General features: G+C 43.5%; 2 protein-coding genes across 8 annotated transcripts in view; both read right to left on the bottom strand.

The window, feature by feature from the left end:
• The window catches only part of camta2 (calmodulin binding transcription activator 2), a 42,077-nt gene extending 32,689 nt beyond the window's left edge, over positions 1 to 9,388 (bottom strand). For 5 of the 7 annotated variants that reach the window (XR_007041348.1, XM_047385564.1, XM_047385568.1 and 2 more), the window contains exons 1-9: positions 9,324 to 9,388; positions 8,495 to 8,570; positions 6,565 to 6,668; positions 6,072 to 6,139; positions 5,859 to 5,994; positions 5,525 to 5,596; positions 4,754 to 4,901; positions 4,551 to 4,679; positions 4,293 to 4,482 (exon numbers count right to left, since the gene is read on the bottom strand). Coding sequence is in view for 6 of the 7 variants with exons in the window: in XM_047385564.1 (XP_047241520.1) it covers positions 4,293 to 4,482; positions 4,551 to 4,679; positions 4,754 to 4,901; positions 5,525 to 5,596; positions 5,859 to 5,994; positions 6,072 to 6,139; positions 6,565 to 6,668; positions 8,495 to 8,528 (881 nt within the window). In the remaining variant the exon portion in view is untranslated. Of the gene's footprint in view, positions 1 to 4,292; positions 4,483 to 4,550; positions 4,680 to 4,753; positions 4,902 to 5,524; positions 5,597 to 5,858; positions 5,995 to 6,071; positions 6,140 to 6,352; positions 6,410 to 6,564; positions 6,669 to 8,494; positions 8,571 to 9,323 lie in introns of those variants that run through there. The other 2 variants (XM_047385565.1, XM_047385569.1) reach the window with 2 other exon arrangements.
• Positions 9,389 to 14,009: 4,621 nt separating this feature from the next.
• zgc:85858 (uncharacterized protein LOC405879 homolog) lies at positions 14,010 to 23,322 on the bottom strand. The gene is made up of 3 exons (XM_047385062.1): positions 23,023 to 23,322; positions 20,020 to 20,095; positions 14,010 to 15,077 (listed from the first exon to the last, which is right to left on the bottom strand). The coding sequence occupies exons 1-3, from the start codon at positions 23,104 to 23,106 to the stop codon at positions 15,037 to 15,039; spliced, it is 201 nt and encodes a 66-aa protein (XP_047241018.1). The 5' UTR covers positions 23,107 to 23,322; the 3' UTR covers positions 14,010 to 15,036.
• Between the last annotated feature and the right edge of the window lie 1,492 nt (positions 23,323 to 24,814).

Raw genomic sequence — 24,814 nt, 5'->3', positions numbered from 1 at the left:
ATTTGTTCAGAGTTCCTTTCATTCTTCTATTTAAACTATGAACTAAAACATGTTGGAAAGGTTTCTGGGGCTCGATGACTGGGGTTAAAGGTCAATTAGGATCTTCCACCCTGGAACAGAGAGCGTAAAGGACCTCGCTGTCCACAGTGAGAAGCAGTTCACTGTAAAAGACCCCTGGAGGAGTTGGGTTCTCCTAGAAGTGAGGAGGAAGGTACAGAGCACTAGGAAGGCTCTGACTCTGGGTCCAGATGTGGACCAGTTCTTGAAAGAATATTCCCCAATTACCCAGAGGAGTAATGGGCCAGACGGGTTCTCCCCAGGGAGAAACGTCTGATTTGATGGTGAAGAAATCTGGATCACAAAGCACCGAGTGCATCAATGAATGTGTTAAAGATGTACATTATTTTAGTCAAACGATTTCACAAGATATTTGAGGAAATTCATTTCAGGTTTTCCTCCCTTTCTTCCCAGCATGTCTCATGGCCAGCGGTGTTAAAGAGTCGGCAGGTAAACCTCATTTATGATGCACCTTTCACAGGTCAGAAACCACACATGAAAAAACAGACGATAAAACAGCAGGACCAGAAAACTGATGATGTTCTCCATCAAACCTGACTGAGCCTGAGCAGTTAAACCAAGAACAATCAAAGTCTGTAGATGTTTAAATCTGGTGGAGACCAAACCTCAGAAGACCTGCAGCTGGACCTGAAACAGAGGTTCTACTAGCTCTGAGGGCTGGATTTAAACACCTACAGCCACATGCTGTTCTCCTTCTACTTCAGTAATGATCTTCTCTGTGTTGGTCTGCATCATGAAATCCTAATTAAATCAATACTGGAACACTAAAAACTTCTGTAAGGTTCTGTACATCAGGCTGTTTAATAATATGACCCAAACCCGGGTCATCAGGTCAGGTTCTTTGGTTTCTTTTCCTAAAACCCCAGCAGGGGTCATCTAAGGTCACCTCTGCTCTAGAACCGAGTAGAACAGGAACCTCCGTGAACACACCAGGCCTGCTGGTACTGACCCTATTTACATGAAGGAGGACATCTCCTTCGTCACATTTCTCTGACAGCTGAGCTTCCTGCCACCATCAGACGGAGGTTGAGAAATGTTTAGCAACACGTCTGGGTTTATGAAACACTGCCAGGGGTGGGTTTACTTTTAATGCCCCCAGGGGTGGGTTTACTTTTAATACCCCCAGGGGTGGGTTTACTTTTAATGCCCCCAGGGGTGGGTTTACTTTTAATGCTCCCAGGGGTGGGTTTACTTTTAATGCCCAGCAGCCTGTAAACATGGCTGAGTCCAGGTAGCCAGACTGATTCAGACCTATTAGGCAGAGTTTACAAAGTATTAATAATTACTAATAATGATCAAATAATGACTGTGTGTCAGAAAAGTAAAAACTATCAGATCATTTATTTGGACACGTAGAGAATGTGTTGACCTCTGCATCATCAGCCAGTGAAGGTCACTGGTTCATGATAACGGCGTACGCTCCTAATGGGGTCAATAGTTCATCTACACTGAGGTGCATAGCCTAGAGGCTTTGACCTGACGTCGAGACACAGAAATCAATCCCCGTCCCAGAGGATGATCTGAAGCTCGCTGCACGTATTGTAACGCAGAGATCCCAGCGCAACGCCATCACTGGAAAGAACATGGCGCCACAAAAAACCGAGTTATGCTCCAAGTCTTCTGCAGCAACACATGATCAGATAACATCATGAAAGACGACCAAAAACACCTAAACTGAGGATGTTGGTTGTCAGGGTTCTGTTAATCAGTGGAGGAGCGTCAGATGTTAGTGAAGATGTGACAACAGCATGATGAGGAAAGGGATGTATGGGTTGGTTAGTTAGTTAGTTGGTTGGTTGGTTTGTGGAGAGCCTCTCTCTGTAACCTTTGCTCTTTGTTTTAATGCAGCTGTGTGCTTATGTTCTTCTTCATATGACATGTTCTTTGACATGTTCTTCTTCATACGACATTTTCTTCTTCATATGACATGTTCTTTGACATGTTCTTCTTCATACGACATTTTCTTCTTTCTTCTTCATATGACACGTTCTTCTTCATACGACATTTTCTTCTTCATATGACATGTTCTTCTTCATACGACATTTTCTTCTTCATACGACATGTTCTTCTTCATATCACATGTTCTTTGACATGTTCTTCTTCATATGACATGTTCTTCATATGACATGTTCTTTGACATGTTCTTCTTCATACGACATTTTCTTCTTTCTTCTTCATATGACACGTTCTTCTTCATACGACATTTTCTTCTTCATACGACATGTTCTTCTTCATATCACATGTTCTTTGACATGTTCTTCTTCATATGACATGTTCTTCATACGACATGTTCTTTGACATGTTCTTCTTCATATGACATGTTCTTTGACATGCTCTTCTTCACATGACATGTTCTTCATACGACATGTTCTTTGACATGTTCTTCTTCATATGACATGTTCTTTGACATGTTCTTCTTCATACGACATGTTCTTTGACATGTTCTTCTTCATACGACATGTTCTTTGACATGTTCTTCTTCATACGACATGTTCTTTGACATGTTCTTCTTCATATCACATGTTCTTTGACATGCTCTTCTTCATATGACATGTTCTTCATACGACATGTTCTTTGACATGTTCTTCTTCATATGACATGTTCTTTGACATGCTCTTCTTCATATGACATGCTCTTCTTCATGTGACATGTTCTTCTTCATGTGACATGTTCTTCATCATATGACATGTTCTTCTTCATATGACATGCTCTTCATATGACATGTTCTTCATATGACATGTTCTTCATATGACACGTTCTTTTTCATACAACATGTTCTTCTTCATGTGACATGTTCTTCTTCATGTGACATGTTCTTCTTCATGTGACATGTTCTTCATCATATGACATGTTCTTTGACATGTTCTTCTTCATACGACATGTTCTTCTTCATATGACATGTTCTTCTTCATACGACATGCTCTTCATATGACAGGTTCTTCATATGACATGTTCTTCTTCATACGACATGCTCTTCATATGACATGTTCTTCATATGACACGTTCTTTTTCATACGACATGCTCTTCATATGACATGTTCTTCATATGACACGTTCTTTTTCATACGACATGCTCTTCATATGACAGGTTCTTCTTCATATGACATGTTCTTCTACATATGACATGTTCTTCTTCATACGACATGCTCTTCATATGACAGGTTCTTCATATGACATGTTCTTCTTCATACGACATGTTCTTCATATGACACGTTCTTTTTCATACGACATGCTCTTCATATGACATGTTCTTCATATGACACGTTCTTTTTCATACGACATGTTCTTCTTCATATGACATGTTCTTCATATGACACGTTCTTTTTCATACGACATGCTCTTCATATGACAGGTTCTTCTTCATATGACATGTTCTTCTACATATGACACGTTCTTTTTCATACGACATGCTCTTCATATGACATGTTCTTCATATGACACGTTCTTTTTCATACGACATGCTCTTCATATGACAGGTTCTTCTTCATATGACATGTTCTTCTACATATGACAGGTTCTTCTTCATATGACATGTTCTTCTACATATGACATGTTCTTCTTCATACGACATGCTCTTCATATGACATGTTCTTCATATGACATGTTCTTTTTCATACGACATGTTCTTCTTCATATGACATGTTCTTCATATGACAGGTTCTTCTTCATATGACATGTTCTTCATGAGTGATAGATTTAAACACGAGTCTGCAGGGAGGTCCAACTGGGGTGGGCAGGGTTTATCCTGGATTTAGGCTCTGATTGGTCAGTCAGACCTGCCTCCTCTGCTTATGATCAGGTATTAATCACCTCTATGAGGATGAACTCATTTGGTCCTGCTGCTCTGAGGCTCACTGCTTCATCAGGGCAGCTAGTTTTACAGGAATGAGGATTTCTAGTTTAAATAACCTTTATTTAAACAGGAAAAACTCAATGAACAAACAGCCTTCCTGCGAGAGAAGGTTACTTTGATTCTATTCTCTTCCTACAGTATCGGTTCTGAAATAAGCAGCAGAAACAAAAGTTTGTTCTATAATTCAAATAACTGCAGATATTTTTAATCCTGCGGAGGAAATGACTCAAGGAAACTCCTGCAGATGTTTCATTGAGGTGCAGCTGACTGTGGTGGAGCAGCTCTAACTGAAGATGTTAGGAGGATAACCCTGGTGCTTCTGCATCTGAACCTCTGCTGGGTTAATGTGAGGAAGACTTACGCGGATGAAGGGCTGGGGGAAGACGAGGGGCTGCTCTGGGCTTGCAGGGCAGGCAGCACGTTCTCTCCTTCCCTCCCTGCCTCCCCTGGTTCTGAGGACAGCGGGGAGGCGGAGGACGGCGGCAGCTTGGGGGAAATGATGCGGTGCTTGGTGCTGTTACAGCGGTGGGGAATGTTCACTCCTGGAGACACTGAGGACACACAGACAGGTGAGTGACATCAGAGGGTGTCACCGTGATGTCACAGCAGCACCTCCTACCCTGGCTGGTGCTGCAGAGGCAGGTATGTGTGCGGGGCTGAGGCTTGGTTCTCTGCCGGTCCAAGATGTGCTGAACCAGCTCCTCAATGCTGAACTCTCCAGAACCCACAGAACACTTGATGCTGTGGACTGAAACACAGAGAGTGGACATTAGTCCCACTCACAACACACGAGTCACACTAAGGAGCTGCTCGGTTCCGTACACATGGGCTTCAGCTGGCTCTGCAGGTCGTCCCGGCTCCACCTCAGGGTATCGTGGCGGTCAGACAACGTGCACATTAGTGGACTGCATTTCCCAGAGTCCTCTGGTGACGGCACGTTCAGGTAGTGGACCAGGACGATGTCTGGGTTCTGTTACAGAAACACATTTGGTTACACTTCTGGTTCTGATGTTTCAAAAAGCTGCAGGGTTCTGGTCCACTACAGACATGGGTTTGGGTCCTTTCTCTGAACATTTTACACCAAATCAGAACTTTGGACCAACTTAGGCAGGTAACCGTGGAAACCAGGAAGTAGGAACGGTTGGACAGAAGATGTTATAGAACGAAAACACGATACCATCAAAGATTCATCACAGAACTCGACCAGAACTATGGTACCACTGCCTGCACTGATCCCAGGTTCTGGAGGAAACACTGGACCAACTACAAAACTAAACTCAGGAATAAATGTTGCATCTAAACTCAAACTAAACCTGGAGGCTGAACTGAGAACTTGAAGATGGTCACGGATCTTCTGGGCCGAGGAACAGAACATGGTGAGAATCTGACCCGTGAAAGCCAACCTGTGAACTGGACTCAGAATGTGGACACAGTGGATGGATATGGATCTAGTCTGGTGAACAAGCTAGAGGTTTCAGGATCTCCTGGTCACAGACGTCTCATCTTCCTCCTGGCCTTCCTGACTCTGCTCGTTTCCAGCCAGAACCTGGACCCCCCCCGGCGGTTCCCCTGGTGGTGCTTCATGGTGTTTACCTGCAGCAGCCAGTAGCATCTTCTGTGGAATGTTGGCACGATGGAGGAATGGACGTAGCAGCCGTAGAGGCACTGAAACAGCAGAGAAACACAGATCAGATACAGGAAGTTCTGCTGGACCTCCAGTAACGTGTCTGACTGGAGCAGAGCTGGGAGAACTTTAACCGATTATCTTCCCGTCTGCAGATGGAAACCTAAAAAGACGTCACCTGCAGGTGGCGCATTAACAACCTAACGTTTCTGTTCTTCACCAAGTCAGAAATGTTAGACAGTAGATCTGATGATGAGGAGTAACACTACCCGACCTGCAGGGGGCGCAGGCAGTGTTGCCTACCTCCATGCCCTGGACCTTCAGCTTCATGTGGTCCTCTCTTGTCGTCTTTCCATCCTTTCTCTTCTTCCAGGAGTATCCATCCTTCCTGTACTTCACCTTCTTCCTGTTGTAGAGGATGATGCTGCCGTTCTTCGGCCTGAAACACCCACACATGACAAGTGAGAAACGTGAAGCCCTCAGCACCGTCTGGCAGGCGCAACCACAGGGCTGTACCTGGTTCTCAGGCTGCAGGAGAGCCACTCGTCATGTCTGTCGAAGGATATCAGGTAGGAGGCGATCTCCTGCAGAACCACAGAGACAGAGTCATCAACAAAGACCTGCTTCTTCACCAGGAGACCTCATTGGTCAGAAAGTCATTTGTTCTCTAATTAACTGTTCTAACCTGCCTCATTAATACATCTGCTAAAATGAAGCTGCAGCAGACAAAAGATCCAAACAATAAAACTTTGATCTGCTGATCAGAACCAGCAGGTCAGGATGGTTCTAATAACAACCTGTCCTGCTGGGATGATGATGGAGGTCCAGCTGCAGAACCTTTTAACCCGTGTGTCCAACAGAGCACCATCGTCCTGGTAAAGGGCCGGTGCTGTGGACCCAGTAAAATGTTCTGTGTAGTTCTGTTTGCAGCCAGCTGAGGGGCTTCAAGCATACATGTGTCAGAACCCGGTCTCTCAGGTTCTGGGTCTCTCTAGGTGCTGTAACTCACCTCGTTAGTGTTCCACCTCAGACGCTCGTTAGGCAGCGAGGACGAGCGGGGCAGACACTCCAGCAGCTTGTTGGGAACAAACACCTTCCTCTGTCCTTTATTCTCTACACACACACACACACACACACACACACACACACACACACACACACACACACACACACACACACACACACACACACACACACACACACACACACACACACACACACACACACACACACACACACACACACACACACACACAAAGTTACTGGTCGGAGCAGAACACCGGTCCAGATGAGAGGAAACGCTGCTCAGTCATCCTGCCCCTGAACTCTGAACTCTGAACTCCTCCCTAACCTCCTTGCTGCTCCATAACAAATATTAATAATAAATCATAAATAATAAAGGTCCAACATTATCAGATCCATGCTGCTCCTCATACCAACGTGGAACCAACATCCTGGCGTTCTATCTGGACTCGGGTCGCAGCAGGAACGAGTTCTGGAGGGAAGCCCAAACATCTCTCTGACTAGCAGAACTCTTCATGTCCTTGAGGGAAATCCCATGGAGGCTCAGACCAGAAGAGATGTATAGTTCTGGTTCTGTCCAGGGATCTCCTTCCATTAAGACCTAATCAGAACACCTCAGCTGAGGAGCAGCAACTCTCCACTGAAGACCTCCAGATGATGTCCTCTCCTCTCCAAGGACGGGTCCAGCTGAGTATCCATGTATCCTGGATCAGTTTCCTTCACTCATCCATATCCACACCACACCTAGCGACCAAAGAGGACCAGCTCTTGCTTCACATGAGACCAGACCAGCAGCCCATCTCCTGCTCCATCCTAGACGCCCTCAGGAACAACACACCAAGATGCTCCACAGTGAACCCAATCATGGGGCGCTGGCTGGCTCAGTTGGTGGAGCAGGTCCACCCTGGGCAGAGGATACAGTCCACCATGTGGACATCCTGTGGTCCTAAGTTCAATTCCAGGTCTTTGTCCATTTGGTCCATTTCCCTCTTGGAAGAGACACGTTTAAAGCTAGAACCCCCAGGTTCTACCAGGTTCTACCAAGGTCCGTCAGGGTGGATTAGAGGTCCTGTGGTTCAGGGGGTTTGGACCACCCATCTTCTGAACATCACCAAACCTCATTCAGATCCCTCATCCCTCACCTCCTGCTTGTCTGAAATTAAATCCTGGTCCTGGTGCTGCTTGTAGGAACCAAAGCTGTCAAGGTTCAGGGTGTCCTCCTCCATAGCTCTATTCTTCATCTCTCACATGAACCCGTTCTGCTTATTTTCATCTATACAATATGAATCATCTTCATCCCTCTCTTTCCCTGCACTCCTCATCTATTCTGATCCAGAGTCTTCTGACCTCCTGCATTGATTACTGCAGCTCTCTTCTCTTTGGTCTTCCTCAAAAATCCATGACCAAAACCCTGTCTCTTCATCACATCCCCCCAGTCTTACAGCAGCTCCACTGGCTTCCTGTTAAATTTAGATAAAAATCCTTCTGTTTGCATTCAAGGCCCCACCTTCAGATCTCCTTCATGGTGCTACTCTGTCCCTCATCCTCAGATCTTCCTCCTCCATCCATTTTATTGTTCCTCCTGTCCATCTCAGCACCCTGGGGAGCAGAGCTTTCTGCTGCTCTGCTCCTAAACTCTGGAGATCTCTCTCTCCAGACATTTAAAACTCTGACACACTTCCTGTGTTCACGTCTAAACTCACCTGTTCTAGAGCACTTACCTCCAGGTGTTGCTTTAATTTTCTGGAGTTTATCTAATTTCTTGTTTGAATGGAGTCCTTCAGGGTTCTGAAAGTTGCTCCAAATAAAATGTTTTATTATTTCATTTCAAACCCTGACTGCTGAAACACCTCCTATGACGTTTCCAGTTTCCACGGCAACATGTAGATGAGAGCAGCTTGGTGGATGTGACTGACCTGTCTCCGTGGAAACCATCTCCTTGTTGCTCATGGCGGCAGTCTCACAGGATGGACGTCCACCTGCACGGTCCTGCTGAGGACACACAGAGACATCCGTTCAAAACCCTGAAGCTCTGCTCCAACCAACACACACACACACACACACACACACTTCCTCAGTGCAGCCCAGTTGCCTAGCAACAGCCAAATTTGGATCCAATTTGCATGGAGCGTGTGTTGAAAAACATTACACCACATACATCTGACAGCAACACACACACACACACCAGGACCGGTTCAGATTTCCTCTGATTAAACATGTTTCTATTACAACACATAAATACTCAGTGTGACGCAGTAAATGAGACGCGTTTTATGAATAAATAATAATGATTAAATCAGCCTGAACTGTATACCCTCCCTCCAGGAGGCCGCGGTGAGACCACGGACTCTCCTGGCTGCTGCTGCCGCCTCTCGGCGCCTCTTCCCGGCGGTGGGACTTCAGCTGCTCCCGTTTAGTTAAGAGCTAACGGCGGAAGGCTGCTAAAGTCCGCAGCCTTGGCTTACGGACTAAACGTAGCAGTGAAAGCTTTTCCCTCCGGCAGGCGGTCCAGTCGCAGTTAAACCGGCAGCGAACCAACCGGAGATGTTCTGGTTGTCAGAAGTTCAGCTGCGGTGAATCAACACCAGTAATACCCGAGCAGCAGGGCTGCAGCTCCGGGTTAAAGAGCTCTGACCGCAACCAGCCTTCTGCCCGTCAGTTCTCACAGTATGATGTTAGAAACAGAACCCACAGAACCGAGACAGGACGTGTTTACAGCTATGTAGTCAGTTAAAGCTCATTTACCTTCCGCCTTCAGCACAGCCGCCATGTTCTCTGCCTCTGACGTCACTGCGTAGCAACGGAGAAGGGCGGGGCTAAGACGTCGGGCTGCTTTCATTAGTTTGCTGGACTGTGATTGGTGAGACCGGTCCAATGGGTCTGAAGATCCGAGAGAGCTTTCTAAAATGATCTCAGGGTTCTAGACTATCTGGATCTACCAGTTCCGTTCATTTATGTGGTATCAGTTCACATCAGAGCTCATCTCAGTGGACTTTACAGCAGGTCCAGCAGGTCCAGTTCATATTCTGCTTCTGGAGAAGAAGCTCAAGCATCTTGGTGTCTTCTTGTCCAGGTCTGGTCTACATCAATGTGGTCGTTGTTCTGGTCTCTCATGAAGAAGAACAAGCTGACCTCCTTCACCTCTGGTCAGGAGATATGGACCCTACAAGCAGCTAAAATGATCTTTCTCCTGGACGTTTATGGACAGATAGAGGCAGAACCGGCCCGGTTCAGGTTTCAGTCCTTGGCTGGTTCCAGACTGACTGCTGGTATTTTTAGTCCAACTGCAGCTCTTCATCTGTGTTCTTTCATCATGAGTCTCAAGCTGCTCTGGATCTCCTGCAGGTCTTTCAAAGTAAAGGCTCCAGACCAGCTGCACCAAAGAACAGCAGGTTCTGCTGCTCGGATCTCTGCATATAAAGGGTTAGAGTTAGGCCGGTTTATCTGAACGTTCTCTTGCTTCGTATCATTTTACCACCTGAACTCTGGACCACCACACCTTGAAATATTCAAACAGCAGCTTTGATCTGAAGGAGCATGAAGCTCCACATCTTCCTGACTGGAGATCCTTCCTCACTTTGACTTCAGCTCTGGGTCAAACTACCAGCTTTCAGCTGCAGCAGAGAGACCTGCTTTCAGGTTCAACGCCCACCAGAGTCCGCCTGAGAGAGGCTTTAGTTCTGGACGGGTTCTAAGCTTTCTGCTCGATTTGGTTTCAGTTTCACTCAAAGTCAGCATGGCTTCCAGACCAGAGGAGCTCTGCTGCTCAGTCTGTCAGGACCTCCTCAAGGATCCTGTTGTTTTGACCTGTAATCAGAACTTCTGCAGAGACTGTCTGAAGACATGTTGGGCAGAGAAACCAGAACCAGACTGTCCCATCAGCAGGAGAAGATTTTCAAAGGAGGAGCCACCTATTAACATGTCTCTAAAGATCCAGTGTGAAACCTTCTCACAGCAGAGAGCTTCAGAGGGCTTCTGCCATCTGCACTCTGAGAGACTTGATGTCTTCTGTCTGGACCACCAGCTGCCCATCTGTCTGGTCTGCAGAGATTCAGACCAACACACCAAGAGACAGCACCTACTGGCTACTGGGTCTGCTATCAGAATCTGTCCAGAAAGAAGGAGATCTGCAGTCTGGATTATGGAGAATAGGGTTCTATGGAGGTGAATACTCTGCACTGGCACCAGCAGCTTCAACCACAGTTCTCCCAATACAGAAGAAGCTCCAGAAGATCAGGGTGAACCTGGACTGGAACGGTGGAAAACTGACCTTCTGTGATCCCGACTCAAACACACACATACACACCTTTACACACACACCTTCACTGAGAAGATGTTTCCCTTCATCCTCAATGTGGACCAGGTCCCGGTGAGGATTTTACCAGAGAAGATGTTGGTCCAGCTGAACAGCTAGACATCAGAACCTGGCATTAAAACATCCAGAACAGGTTCTGAATATAAATATTCTGTTTAATACCAGGAACTGTGTCACAGCTGGACATCATCCCTGATGTCAGCAGGGGCTTCTTCTCCTCCACCTTCATTTTAGGGAATGATTTGATCCAGAAAAACATCAGAACCATTCCTCAGAGGTTCTGGTCCACAATGAAATGACAGCATCACACAGCTGCTGCACATCTTGGAACTTCCAGTTCTACCACACCCCAAAGGTGTTCTGTTGGACTGAGATCCGCTGACTGTGGAGACCACTGGAGTCCAGATAACTCATTGTCATGTTCCAGAAACCAGTTGGAGATGATCTGGAGGTAGCCATCAGAAGATGGGTCTGCTGTCGTCATTAAGGGATGGAGATGGTCAGCAGCAATACTCAGGTGGACTGTGGAGTTCAGATGATGCTCATTTGGTACCGAGGGGCCCAAGCTGTGCCAAGAAAACCAAGATAGCACCAGCAGCCTGGACTGTTGATCCTGGATGGATCCATGCTTTCATAATGTTTCCACCAAATTCTGACCCGACAAGCTGAACCCTGACAATCTGAAATCCAGACCAGGCAACATTTTCCATCATGTTCTGGTCCAGTTCTGGTGACTTTGTGTGAAATGGTCCTGCTCTGAGCTGGCAGCAGTTGGTCCTCCTGTGGTCTTCTGTGGTTGTAGAACATCTGCTTGAGAGATGGTAAAAATGTGACCAGTGAGTGGAGAAACAGAACAACGGCCACATTTCTACACATCATCAGATGTTCAGACTAGTTCTGGTTGGGTAGAAAATGTTCTGATTTATTTCTAACATCCAAGTCAGTGACTCGGTGCCAGTGACTGTCCACTGTCTCTACATGCTCATCCAGGAATGATTGCTGACTGGGTAGAAACACTTGGATAGAAAAACGTTTGAATAATAAACTGAATCTAACTGGTTGATAGTTAGGATTAACTGGAATGGATGAACCTGACTGGGAATCTGGATGATTCCATTAAACCTGGATTTTTCTGACTCTGTAAAGAGACTTGAGATGACATGGAGCCATATAAATAAAACTGAATTCAGTTGTTCTTCCAACATGGACGTTCAGTTAATGGAAGAAGGTGGTCCAGATACCTTCTGGCTCCTGATAGGTCCTGGAAGTCAGAGCATCAATAAAATTGATCAACAGTCTGATTAATCCTAGTATTTCATGCTAGAACACAGTCGGAACCACTGCTCTCTGACACGGTTCATTTTGTCTCAGAAGAATCCTCCATCTGTGATCAAAACAGAAGGTCTCTTTGTTCAACTCTTTTGCTTTTTGTAGAATCGTCTCCATTTTTCTTCAGAAACATCTCTAGCAAGGTTTTGGATCCGTGAGTGGATCCAGGCTCAGAAGATGATTAAAAATGATCTGACTTCATGGCCCACATTTAGCAATGAGTTTACAAATAAAAACATCATCAGCATAAAGCAGAACGTTGGGTTTATACACCTCCAGCTCACCTCTATTATGCTGAAACATCTTCAGGATCTAAAGAGCATCATGTCTCAGGTTTCTCCTGCAGACAAGGCTGGACCAAGTGAAATATGAGGACCACCTCACTCCAACATCTTCATGATCCATGGAGATCAAATAATCGACATAAAAGTGTAACAATGTCATCAGAACAATGGTCCATAAAACCCACCTGGTGGTGGCTGATGTTGGACAAGACAGCTGGCAGAGCTACAACAGGAACATGGTCTTCTCAACAGTCTTCCAGCTGTGGAGGAGCTTCTCTGGTTCTAACATCATGACCCGATTGCTTAGAAAACAGCAGATTCTTAGTTTTATGAGATTATTTCATTTTTCTACAATGTTTTTAATGTTTATTTTTATAGATGTTTTTGTATTTTATTTTGAAAGACTTCCTGTTTCTGTTGAAGAAATTTCACCAATAAACTTTTCTTACATTTTAAATGAATACTTTGTTCATTAAATAAGCTGAAACACTCATGGTACCACGAGTTAGTTGGTTCGGTCCAACATGAAGATTTAAACACCTGATCACCAGGTGGTTCCTCGAAGGAAAACTGATCCAGCATCAAACTAAATTAATAACATTCAATGTCTTATACTGTATTTATTTGGCCGTCACTGTTAACTGGGATTTTGTTAGGGCATCAAAGTTTTAAATGAAGTTAAAACATTTTCTCTGGCTGATTTTAGTAACAATATTTCATCTGCAGGACGTTTATTTTATTAATTTCATAACATCACATAAAACGCTGCAGCTGGTGTGCAGAAACCTTTAGAGCTCATCTTAAAACCACAGAAATATGTATTTTAAGCTTAACTTAAATAGCCCAACCAGCTCAGTCCAAGTTCATTAGTTAGTAACTGTGAAGTGCAGTTTGTCAATGCACCAGTAGGTGGCAGCATGTCTTCACTGGACTACAGTGAATGACTCCAAGTCAGTGACTCGAAGCAATCTGCTGGTTGTCCTTAGAAAGAAAAGTTTGAAGTAATCTGAACAAACTGAGTTCGGCTTCATTGGTTTATAACTAGGAGTACCGTTGAACCTGACCTGGGTCCAGACCTGGTGAAGTACCTGTATACTATAGTACTATTTAAATACATGGAACTGAAACTCTGAGACCCTGATTGGTTGAACTTCTACTTCATCTGTTCAACATTTCTTTTTATATGAGCCAACAAGGCAGATGAAATGTAACTGAAGCTACAAGCTAACCCAACAGAACTGTCCAACTGGACTTCTATCCATTTAAAGTTGGGTTGGACTGTGTTCTGGTCATGTCCTGAGGTGATCATCTCTGAAGGTTCTGATGCAGTCAGAAGAAGCTGGCCCAGAAGTTCTGCTTTTAGAAAGAACATCTGACCAAACATACGTTCATCCTTCATCCCGACCAGAATCATTACTGACCTCAATTTATCACGACGTCATGATGACATCAGCATCTTTCCTTCAAACAGGTGCATTAAAGAAGAACCGGGTCAGAAGCAGGTAGAGAAAAATATCACAAGTTTTATTTAGTATAAAAGTGGAGAAAACAGTCCAGCAGGGGGCAGCAAGGATGGTTCTTCAGCTGTTCTCATTAGTTTCAGTATTTTACAGTAAAAGTCATCAGTCTGATGTCCTGAAGAACAGAGATGGAGACATTTTCTGAAGGAGGATGCTGCTGTTTTATATCAGTAGACAGAAATCCCATCTGAGCTGCAGATGTTTCATTTAAACACAATTTAACAGCTTCTGTAAGGTTTGAATCAGGTTCACATTATAACAGCAGCAGGCTGGAAACACACTGAGCACGGTGTGCTTTTATTGTGAAATCCACAGGATGTGTTACCTTTCACAGCTTAGTGGAGACTGGTAAACAAGATCAGGATGATGAGACCATTATGGCTTGTTACAGCAGACTCCTCATAAATATCTTTAAATAATTCTCACAAACAGCGACTCTGAGGGACCAAACAAAGCTTTCCAGGATCTATGATCAGAACCGACCAACAGCAGAACTTCCCTTTACATCAGCAGCAGGACGACTGGAAGGAAAACAGTTTAAGACTTCATCTGACACCAGTAACTCCACTAACTGATCAGCTTCAATAACAGTGCAGAAAATAATAATAATAAAAAACAAGGTTGTGTAGTTACAAGAGGAGGAGAAAGAGTTTAACTCCACAGGAACAAATGTGTTCTGGTCTTTCTGTCTCTGTGGGAACCAGAGATCTTCAACAACAACATGAGGACATTCTGCACACATCTGCAGTGTAAGGACATGTCTCCACTACGAGGACATGTCCTTACACTGAGGACAGCTCTTCAGTCTGGAGGTTCAGGACTCTTCAGCAGGACAGACCTGCAGATATGTTTACAGGTCCGGACCTGTTTCAGAGCTCAGGTTAAAGTTCATGGGGACAACCAAGAATTTAATGAGTCCCCACAAAGTCAGAAAGACCTGTGTGTGTGTGTGTGTGTGTGCACGCTGGGTGGGGTGATGAAGGCAGGCTCGGCTCTGGGGTCAGAGGTCATCACATGCCCTGTCGGATGCTCTGGATGATCTGGAAGATGGCTGAAACACAGAGAGGTGGATGTTAGCAGCAGCTCACATTCAGTTTAACATTCCTTCATTTGTCCTGAGAACAAATGACTCCTTCATGAGCAGCTGTGGAGAGGAAGCATCTCCTGCAGCCGTCTGTCTTACAGCAGAGTCTTTAGTGTCATCGTGTCACCATAACCAGGCGTAAACATTCTGCAGAGACACCGGCTGAAAAGATACACATGTAGTTCATAAATGAAAAACACTTGCAGAAAAATGAAGAGCAGCAACCTTAGAGGAGACCATCTAAAAACATGGTATCTACATGAAGAGCAGCGTGTGCTGAAGCAGTCTATAGATGGGCTGCTGGTTTGTTTGACTGTCAGCATGTTTAGTGTCTGCCTGCAGGGGGACAACTACCTTCAAACTGCTTCTAGAAACAGTTTGTTCTTGCTCTGATGTTCCCGAATCATTTCCTGATGGAAGTGGGACAAACAGTGCGTTGTCCAGGTGGGTGTGGTCTCTAGCAATGTGTCTGGTTGTCTTCTGGACTCGTGCTGCATAAACCGGGTCCAGATCTGGTAGATGACATCCCATAAGATCTGAAGAAGCCTCTGACTGAAGACACTCTGTTGTTGTACAACAGTCGGATGAAGAGGATGCTCAGGGTTCTCCATAATGTTCTTCATTTCATGAAGCATCCTTCTTTGCACAATGATCTCCAGGTTCTAGAAGAATCAGAACCAGTCTTCTTTATCAGCTTGTTGAGCTTTTTTTAAGTCCCAGGTTCTGATGCTGCTTCCCCAGGAGATGATGGAGAAGAGATCACACTCTCCACAACAGACTTAGAGAAGATATGCAGCATCTTGCTAAAGAAAATGATCCTCAAGACAGTGGGTGAGTTGAAGATATATGATGGCATCTTCAACTTCAAGGCAATGAACCTTCAGGACTCTGGGGTTGACACCATCTGGACAAGAGGCCCTGTTCTGGTTAAGTCTCTCCAGCCTCCTCCCACCTGACCCCTAGAGACAGACAGATGGGAGGACAAGCAGAAGCAGCAGCAGCATCTCCTGACTTGGTTAAAGAAGTCACAGCATCCATGAGTGAGGTGGTATCTGCAGTGTGAAGGGAAGCTGTGGGTAAAAGGAGGATGGGGGGCCTGGAGAGAGGAGGAGGCTGAACCTGCTTCTGACCTGTTGAAGAATGAGTTCAGTATACAGGCTCTGGCCGGACGTCCATAGGGCTGACACGTAAACAACACGTAAACAACACGTAAACAACACATAAACAACACGTAAACAACACGTAAACAACACGTAAACAACATATAAACAACACGTAAACAACATATAAACAACACGTAAACAACACATAAACAACACGTAAACAACACGTAAACAACACATAAACAACATATAAACAACACGTAAACAACACATAAACAACACGTAAACAACACATAAACAACACGTAAACAACATATAAACAACACGTAAACAACATATAAACAACACGTAAACAACACATAAACAACACGTAAACAACACGTAAACAACACATAAACAACATGTAAACAACACGTAAACAACACGTAAACAACACATAAACAACACATAAACAACATGTAAACAACACATAAACAACACGTAAACAACATATAAACAACATGTAAACAACACGTAAACAACACATAAACAACACGTAAACAACACGTAAACAACACATAAACAACACATAAACAACACGTAAACAACACATAAACAACACGTAAACAACACGTAAACAACATATAAACAACACATAAACAACATATAAACAACACGTAAACAACACATAAACAACACGTAAACAACACATAAACAACACGTAAACAACATATAAACAACACGTAAACAACATATAAACAACACGTAAACAACACATAAACAACACGTAAACAACACGTAAACAACACATAAACAACATGTAAACAACACGTAAACAACACGTAAACAACACATAAACAACACATAAACAACACGTAAACAACACATAAACAACATGTAAACAACACGTAAACAACACATAAACAACATGTAAACAACACGTAAACAACACGTAAACAATACGTAAACAACACATAAACAACACATAAACAACACATAAACAACACGTAAACAATACGTAAACAACACATAAACAACACGTAAACAACACATAAACAACATGTAAACAACACGTAAACAACATGTAAACAACACATAAACAACACGTAAACAACACATAAACAACACGTAAACAACACATAAACATGTAAACAACACATAAACAACACGTAAACAACACGTAAACAATACGTAAACAACACATAAACAACACGTAAACAACACATAAACAACATGTAAACAACACGTAAACAACATGTAAACAACACATAAACAACACGTAAACAACACATAAACAACACATAAACAACACATAAACAACACATAAACAACATGTAAACAACACATAAACAACACGTAAACAACACATAAACAACACGTAAACAACACATAAACAACATGTAAACAACACGTAAACAACACAAACAACACGTAAACAACACGTCAACAACACGTAAACAACACGTAAACAACACATAAACAACATGTAAACAACACGTAAACAACACGTAAACAACACATAAACAACACATAAACAACATGTAAACAACACATAAACAACACGTAAACAACATATAAACAACATGTAAACAACACGTAAACAACACATAAACAACACGTAAACAACACGTAAACAACACATAAACAACACATAAACAACACGTAAACAACACATAAACAACACGTAAACAACACGTAAACAACATATAAACAACACATAAACAACATATAAACAACACGTAAACAACACATAAACAACACGTAAACAACACATAAACAACACGTAAACAACATATAAACAACACGTAAACAACATATAAACAACACGTAAACAACACATAAACAACACGTAAACAACACATAAACAACATGTAAACAACACGTAAACAACACGTAAACAACACATAAACAACACATAAACAACACGTAAACAACACATAAACAACATGTAAACAACACGTAAACAACACATAAACAACATGTAAACAACACGTAAACAACACGTAAACAATACGTAAACAACACATAAACAACACATAAACAACACATAAACAACACGTAAACAATACGTAAACAACACATAAACAACACGTAAACAACACATAAACAACATGTAAACAACACGTAAACAACATGTAAACAACACATAAACAACACGTAAACAACACATAAACAACACGTAAACAACACATAAACATGTAAACAACACATAAACAACACGTAAACAACACGTAAACAATACGTAAACAACACATAAACAACACGTAAACAACACATAAACAACATGTAAACAACACGTAAACAACATGTAAACAACACATAAACAACACGTAAACAACACATAAACAACACATAAACAACACATAAACAACACATAAACAACATGTAAACAACACATAAACAACACGTAAACAACACATAAACAACACGTAAACAACACATAAACAACATGTAAACAACACGTAAACAACACAAACAACACGTAAACAACACGTCAACAACACGTAAACAACACATAAACAACATGTAAACAACACATAAACAACACATAAATAGATGTAAATGAAGCCACCTGAGAACTTCCTGATTCAGCTACTAACTGATGGTCTGAACCTAAATTCACTTTTTACAGTCAGTGAAACTGAAGGAGAATAAACTAATGTTTAGTTCAGCGATGTAGAAATGTTCCTGTTCATTGTATTATGAGCCTCATTATATTAACTGAACTGGGTGTAAATATCCTCCAGTTGGAGTCAAACAGAGAAGTTTCTTGTTGTTTTATTAAAACTAGGAGAAAAATAAAACTAAATCAACCTATTTTAGACTTTAAATAAATTAAGTTTTAAGTAAAAACACAAGAATTGTCCACTTTTCTAGATGGTGCTGAAATGAGCCAAAAGGCAGAACGCCTCCGTTTGTTTTCGCCTCTGTAATTTTGCTCTAGTTTACCTCAGATGCATGAATCTCCATGCAGGTGATGTCCAAAGGTAGATCAAGGGTTTCCAAAGCTGTGTAGCCTTATTCCTGATATTGCCAACAGGTTGATATAGTGAATAAAACAGAAACACTTCAGGCGAAGGGAAAAATCCTCCCTTTTTTCCATGTTCCCCCTTATTATCTGTGAAACCATAAAAGCTGCTGTGATACCTTCACTTCTGATGGGATCTGCTAAGGGTTGGTTGATTCTGATACCAGGATTATATAAACGGTCTGTAATTAACCTGAAGAAGGTTCGGGTTCTGATACAGACGTTGTGGTGATGAGGAAGAGCAGCTTCCTGTCTTGATGTGACAATAAGTGAAATTGAGGTTTCCTACTTCCTGTTTATCTGCAGCTTTTTTCATTTATCTTTAACAGTTTCTGCACGGTGTCTTTAACCCCAACTGACTGGAGACAACAGACCGTAACCACGGTAATGGACCAACAGAACAGCTCAGGAAACAGGTCAACAGTCAAAGGTTCTGCTTCAGAAATATTCAGTGGTCTTAGTACTGGTCTCAAATTAGTTTGGACTTGGTTCCCCTCTTCGATCTTTGTCTGGGTTCAGTCTCTGGTCAGAACTGTCTGAAGTACAACGTTATGTTTTAACATTAATGTTGATCTAAAGCATCCTGCCCCGGTCTAGTTCTCCAGAACTACGATCATGCAGCTTTTAGAAGCATCCCTGCTCCAACACATCTGAACCAAACTATTCCCTCATCCGCATCAGTCATCCAGCTCTGCTTTAGAGGGGACTGTGTGTTTGGAGTGTGTGAGAGTTCAGCAGCTGGTTCTGATCTGAGACTTGACAGAACCCTCTTGTAGAACATCCTGTAAGGAAAACTCACCTGATCCACAAACCACAAAGACGAACAGCGCTAGCAGCCAGGGGCCCACCGGAGACTTCTCCTCGATTACCGGCCTCTGAAACAGACAGACAGGTGAACCTGAGAGCTGCAGTGGAAAAAACATCTGCAGAGCCTGAACATCTGGCTGTCTGGGTGGATGAAGTTTTACTGCATTATCGTAACTCAGTGTGAGATCTGAGGCCCCATTCCCACTTGGTACCAATATGGTCCTGGTTTAGACCTGGTTTAAACCTGGTGTAGACCTGGTTTAGACCTGGTGTAGCCCTGGTTTAGACCTGGTTTAGACCTGGTTTAGACCTAGTGTAGACCTGGTTTAGACCTGGTGTAGACCTGGTTTAGACATGGTTTAGACCTAGTGTAGACCTGGTGTAGACCTGGTTTAGACCTGGTGTAGACCTGGTTTAGACCTGGTGTAGCCCTGGTTTAGACCTGGTTTAGACCTGGTTTAGACCTAGTGTAGACCTGGTGTAGACCTGGTGTAGACCTGGTGTAGACCTGGTTTAGACCTAGTGTAGACCTGGTGTAGACCTGGTTTAGACCTGGTGTAGACCTGGTTTAGACCTGGTGTAGACCTGGTTTAGACCTGGTGTAGACCTGGTGTAGACCTGGTGTAGACCTGGTTTAGACCTGGTGTAGACCTGGTTTAGACCTAGTGTAGACCTGGTGTAGACCTGGTTTAGACCTGGTGTAGACCTGGTTTAGACCTGGTGTAGACCTGGTTTAGACCTGGTGTAGACCTGGTTTAGACCTGGTGTAGACCTGGTTTGGACCTGGTTTAGACCTGGTGTAGACCTGGTGTAGACCAGGTTCACTGTATTTCTGTAGGCCTCATCTCATAACGTTGTCCCTCTCTTCAATGGTTTGTATATTTGAGGCTGTAGAACTGCCCACAGATAGGGGGCAGCATAGCAAGCAGAACTCAACTCAGGTGTGAACATGGCAGCACTATGGGTTCCTGAAGCCAGGATATTGAAAACTGGGTCAGTACCAACTGTATACATCTTTTGGACCTGGAAGTAAGAACCTGTATTAATCAGGTCTCCAACCAATCTGAGCTCCTGGTCTGAAGAACCATTCCAGGTATATTTATCCCGGTCATTTCATTCCTCTCCTCCGCTCTAAAGGTTCTGATTGGTACCATCTCACCATGCTGCAGTAAAGCCAGTGGTAACTGTTCTCAAGGTTCTGTTCCAGCTACGGCTTCATGCAGTTAGGAAAACATGCTAATATTTATCATGATATGGATCACAATAAGGGACGGGTACCTTTCACATCTGAACCGATACGGTACCAATACTCAGTACCTGGGAACTGATACCGGTACTGAACGGTATGGATTTTCGGTACTTTTGTGTGTTTATGTGGTAATAAATGTTAACTTGTTTTGATAATAAAATCAGAAAAATGTTCAATTTAACATATTTCTCTGTATAAACTTTAATTAATGTGTCAAAGAACTTCCAGCTGTTTGCATCGTAACATCTCAGTTGTTTCAAACATTTCTTCAACATTAAAACCTTTAATTAACCCCAGCCATGCTGCTGCAGACGAGTCGCTAACGGATGGAGGCGAGCTGACGGTGCTGAATGCAGGAGTTGTAGCCGTAGATCTGAGGCTGATGAAAATGATCTTGTTCTTAACCGGGTCAGTGTATAAACACACACTCAGAAGAATAGAGGAGTGGCTGGAACCATGGTTTCCTCTGACTGCTGCCTGATTTAACTGACAAAACTAGACAAAACATTTAGAGAAAAAACCTTTATCTTTGACCTCCTGGATTTATATATCATGTCTAAATCTATCTTCTTTATCACATCTTTTATCTGTTTTTGTTTCTTTCTTTCCTCTATCTATCATGTACGTATTTAATTACCAAGCTCAGTCTTATAGATCCAGGGCGATAATTTCACCTCCGACAGCCAGGTTTTAGCGGCATGTTTTTCTGTCCGCTGTCAGGAGCTGGTGGTCACCTGAGCTCAGGTAACTCAGGTGACCCGGAGTATCAGGAGTGTGTTTTGGCCATAGAAAGTAGAGAAGTGACGCGGCAGGGACAGAAATCCTTCACGACGTGATCTAGTAACACCAATGACATTAACTGTTAAACATGCCGTGATCCTCTTTGGGGGTCGGGCCGTCTGGTTGGTGGGACCCAACCTGACCTTGGATGATGGTCAGGGAAACGCTGCAGATGTTTCCTCAGGATTAACGTGGACTTCGTATCACAAATACAGCAGCGAACGTAATCTGCATCGCTTTTTTTTGGTCTATTTTTATGCATTTTGAAAAGTGGAGGCATATCAGCCATGCTTTGCTTCTTGATGGTACCAGCGGCTACTGATGTCCAAGTGGTACCAGAACCTGGGCGCCCCTGTCTATCTTCATGAAGACCCAGATCCTCAGAGAGCATCACCTACCCTTCTCTCCACGCATGCTCCCTGTTTCTATCCTGTCACCTCTCCAGAACCAGACGCTGCATTGTGACATCCTCAGCAGTAGGACGCATTGCCTCAACACCGGAACAGGTTCGGCTATGGTTGCTAATGGACGTGGTTACCGCTGACAGCTGACGTAAACTCTGAAATCAAAACGTCACTTAAGTATGAAGTAAATGAACTAAGCCTCGGTACCAGAACCGATGATTCTCAGTTTAGTTAAGGCAGATCCAGGCTGATCCAATCCACACGGACCGTTTACAGCCTGAAGAGGTTATGTAAGCCCCATAAATAAACAGCCGAACCCAAACTGTAAACCGAACTGAAGGCAGGTTCTGATCCTCTCAGATCATCACTTTAAATCATGTTATTAGAGTTTGTGGCTCTCACTGAAGATAAAATTACCTTAAAATCAAGAGTTTGTTGGAGGAGTCTGGCTCACTTCCTCCTGTAAACACACGTTAGCTAAAAGCCATATATGGACATGTTTCCGCTCCATTTCCAGTTAATTCTGATATAAACACATTTAATACTTTATGACAGAACCCACCGATGTTTTCTGGACGTGTCCCCGCTGTGTGATCGTCTTGCTGTGCCGCTCGTTGGCCACCTTCATCCGCTGAACCGCAGACATGTTTCCACCGTAATTACCGGAACAGGGGAGCGAGAACCGGGTCAGAACCGGGTAAGAGAGCGCAGCAGTGGAGGCTGTGTGGTTAGAGGAGGGAATGTCCCAGAGAAGCAGAGTCTCAGCTCAGACCGGTTTCGGTACCGCTCCGCAGGTAACCTCCGAGCAAACGATGCTAACTATTAGCTGCTAACTGAACCCGGAACTAACCCCGTCACGTGACAGGGGCTACACAAAGTTTATGAACTGCTCTGTACTGCCCCCTGGTGGCTGGGGAAAACTGCAGGCTTATAGGAATGAAAGCAGTTTATTTCGGGATGAAAATACACACATAAAACATAAAGCATACAGTTATGCTGAAATGAAAGGATTTCCTTTTAAAATGTAGCATTAGAAAATATTCAATATCAACTTTGGTGGACCTAATTTTGCCATTTCTTAAGAACTAAGCGTCCATTTGTTTTTAAAAGTTAAAATATTTTAATACCAACTCAGATAAATCAACTGCAGTCTGAATCCAGAAGTCTGATTTGGAAAGTCAGAGGTTTCTCTCCATCCCTAACCACACACTTCAACATGGCTGCCTTGCGTCTGAAACATCATGCTGTTAACGTGGTAAAACTAAGGTTTGGGAGCAGGGCCAAACCTCAACCACACCATTAATCACTAGATAAGCCAACCAGAAGCTTTCCTTCATTATGCTGTGTTTTAATCCTGAACTAACCTAAATCATCCCTGGTTCATTAACAGTTCCGCTCTTCCTCCCCATACCTCGTTATAAACTGAGAAAGTTCTCAGTGAACAGACATAGAAGAGATGTTGCCTTCCATCTAAACAATGTGAAACTGTACTAGAAAGATGAACAGACATCAACATATGGTCCATCTCACTGTGGTTCCATGGTGGCAGGTGTGATCCGATGGGTCAGCCAAGCCTGACATTATTGACGTTACATTTGGACTGGACCCATGGGCCAGAACAGCCACACTGTTAACATTTAACTGGCCTTAATAACAACAAGCACTTCCTCCAGCTCCTCTGGGGGAGCTCGAGGCGTTCCCTAGGCCAGCCAAGAGACATAGTCCCTCCAGTGTGTCCTGGACCTCCTCCCAGTTGGATGTGCCTGGAACACCTCTCGAGCGTCCAGGGGTCATCTAAAACAGATGCCTAAGTCACCTCAGCTGACTCCTCTCGATGTGGAGGAGCAGCGGCTCTACTCTGAGTGCCACCCTACGGAGGAAGTTCGTTTTAGCCGCTTGTATCCGGGATCTTGTTCTTTCGGTCATGACCCAAAGTTCGTGGCCATAGGTGAGGGTAGGAACGTAGACCGACTAGCATATCAATAGCTTTGCCTTTTGGCTCAGCTCTCTCTTCACTACAATGGATGGACACATTGTCCTCATTACTGTGATGGCTGCACCGGTCCGTCTGTCGATCTCCTGCTCCATTCTCCCCTCATTCATGAACAAGACCTCAATATATTTGAACACCTTCACTTGAGGCAGGAACTTCCCTCCAACCTGAAGAGGACAAGCCACTCTTTTCTATGTTTTAACAAATACTTAAAATATATTAATATGATTACCAATAAGTTATTTATGAGTTTGTTAGTGACTAATTGAAAGTGTGAATATAACGATGATGCAATGAAATCAATTAATATGCCTCTCTGGGTCTGTTTCCTGGAGTGACCCATTAAGCTCCATGACGATAA

Source organism: Girardinichthys multiradiatus, chromosome 14 (genome assembly GCF_021462225.1).
Source record: "Girardinichthys multiradiatus isolate DD_20200921_A chromosome 14, DD_fGirMul_XY1, whole genome shotgun sequence".
Classification (NCBI taxonomy): Eukaryota; Metazoa; Chordata; class Actinopteri; order Cyprinodontiformes; family Goodeidae; genus Girardinichthys; species Girardinichthys multiradiatus.
The sequence above is the reverse complement of the archived record's forward strand: the minus strand, read 5'-3'. Positions and strand labels throughout refer to the sequence as shown.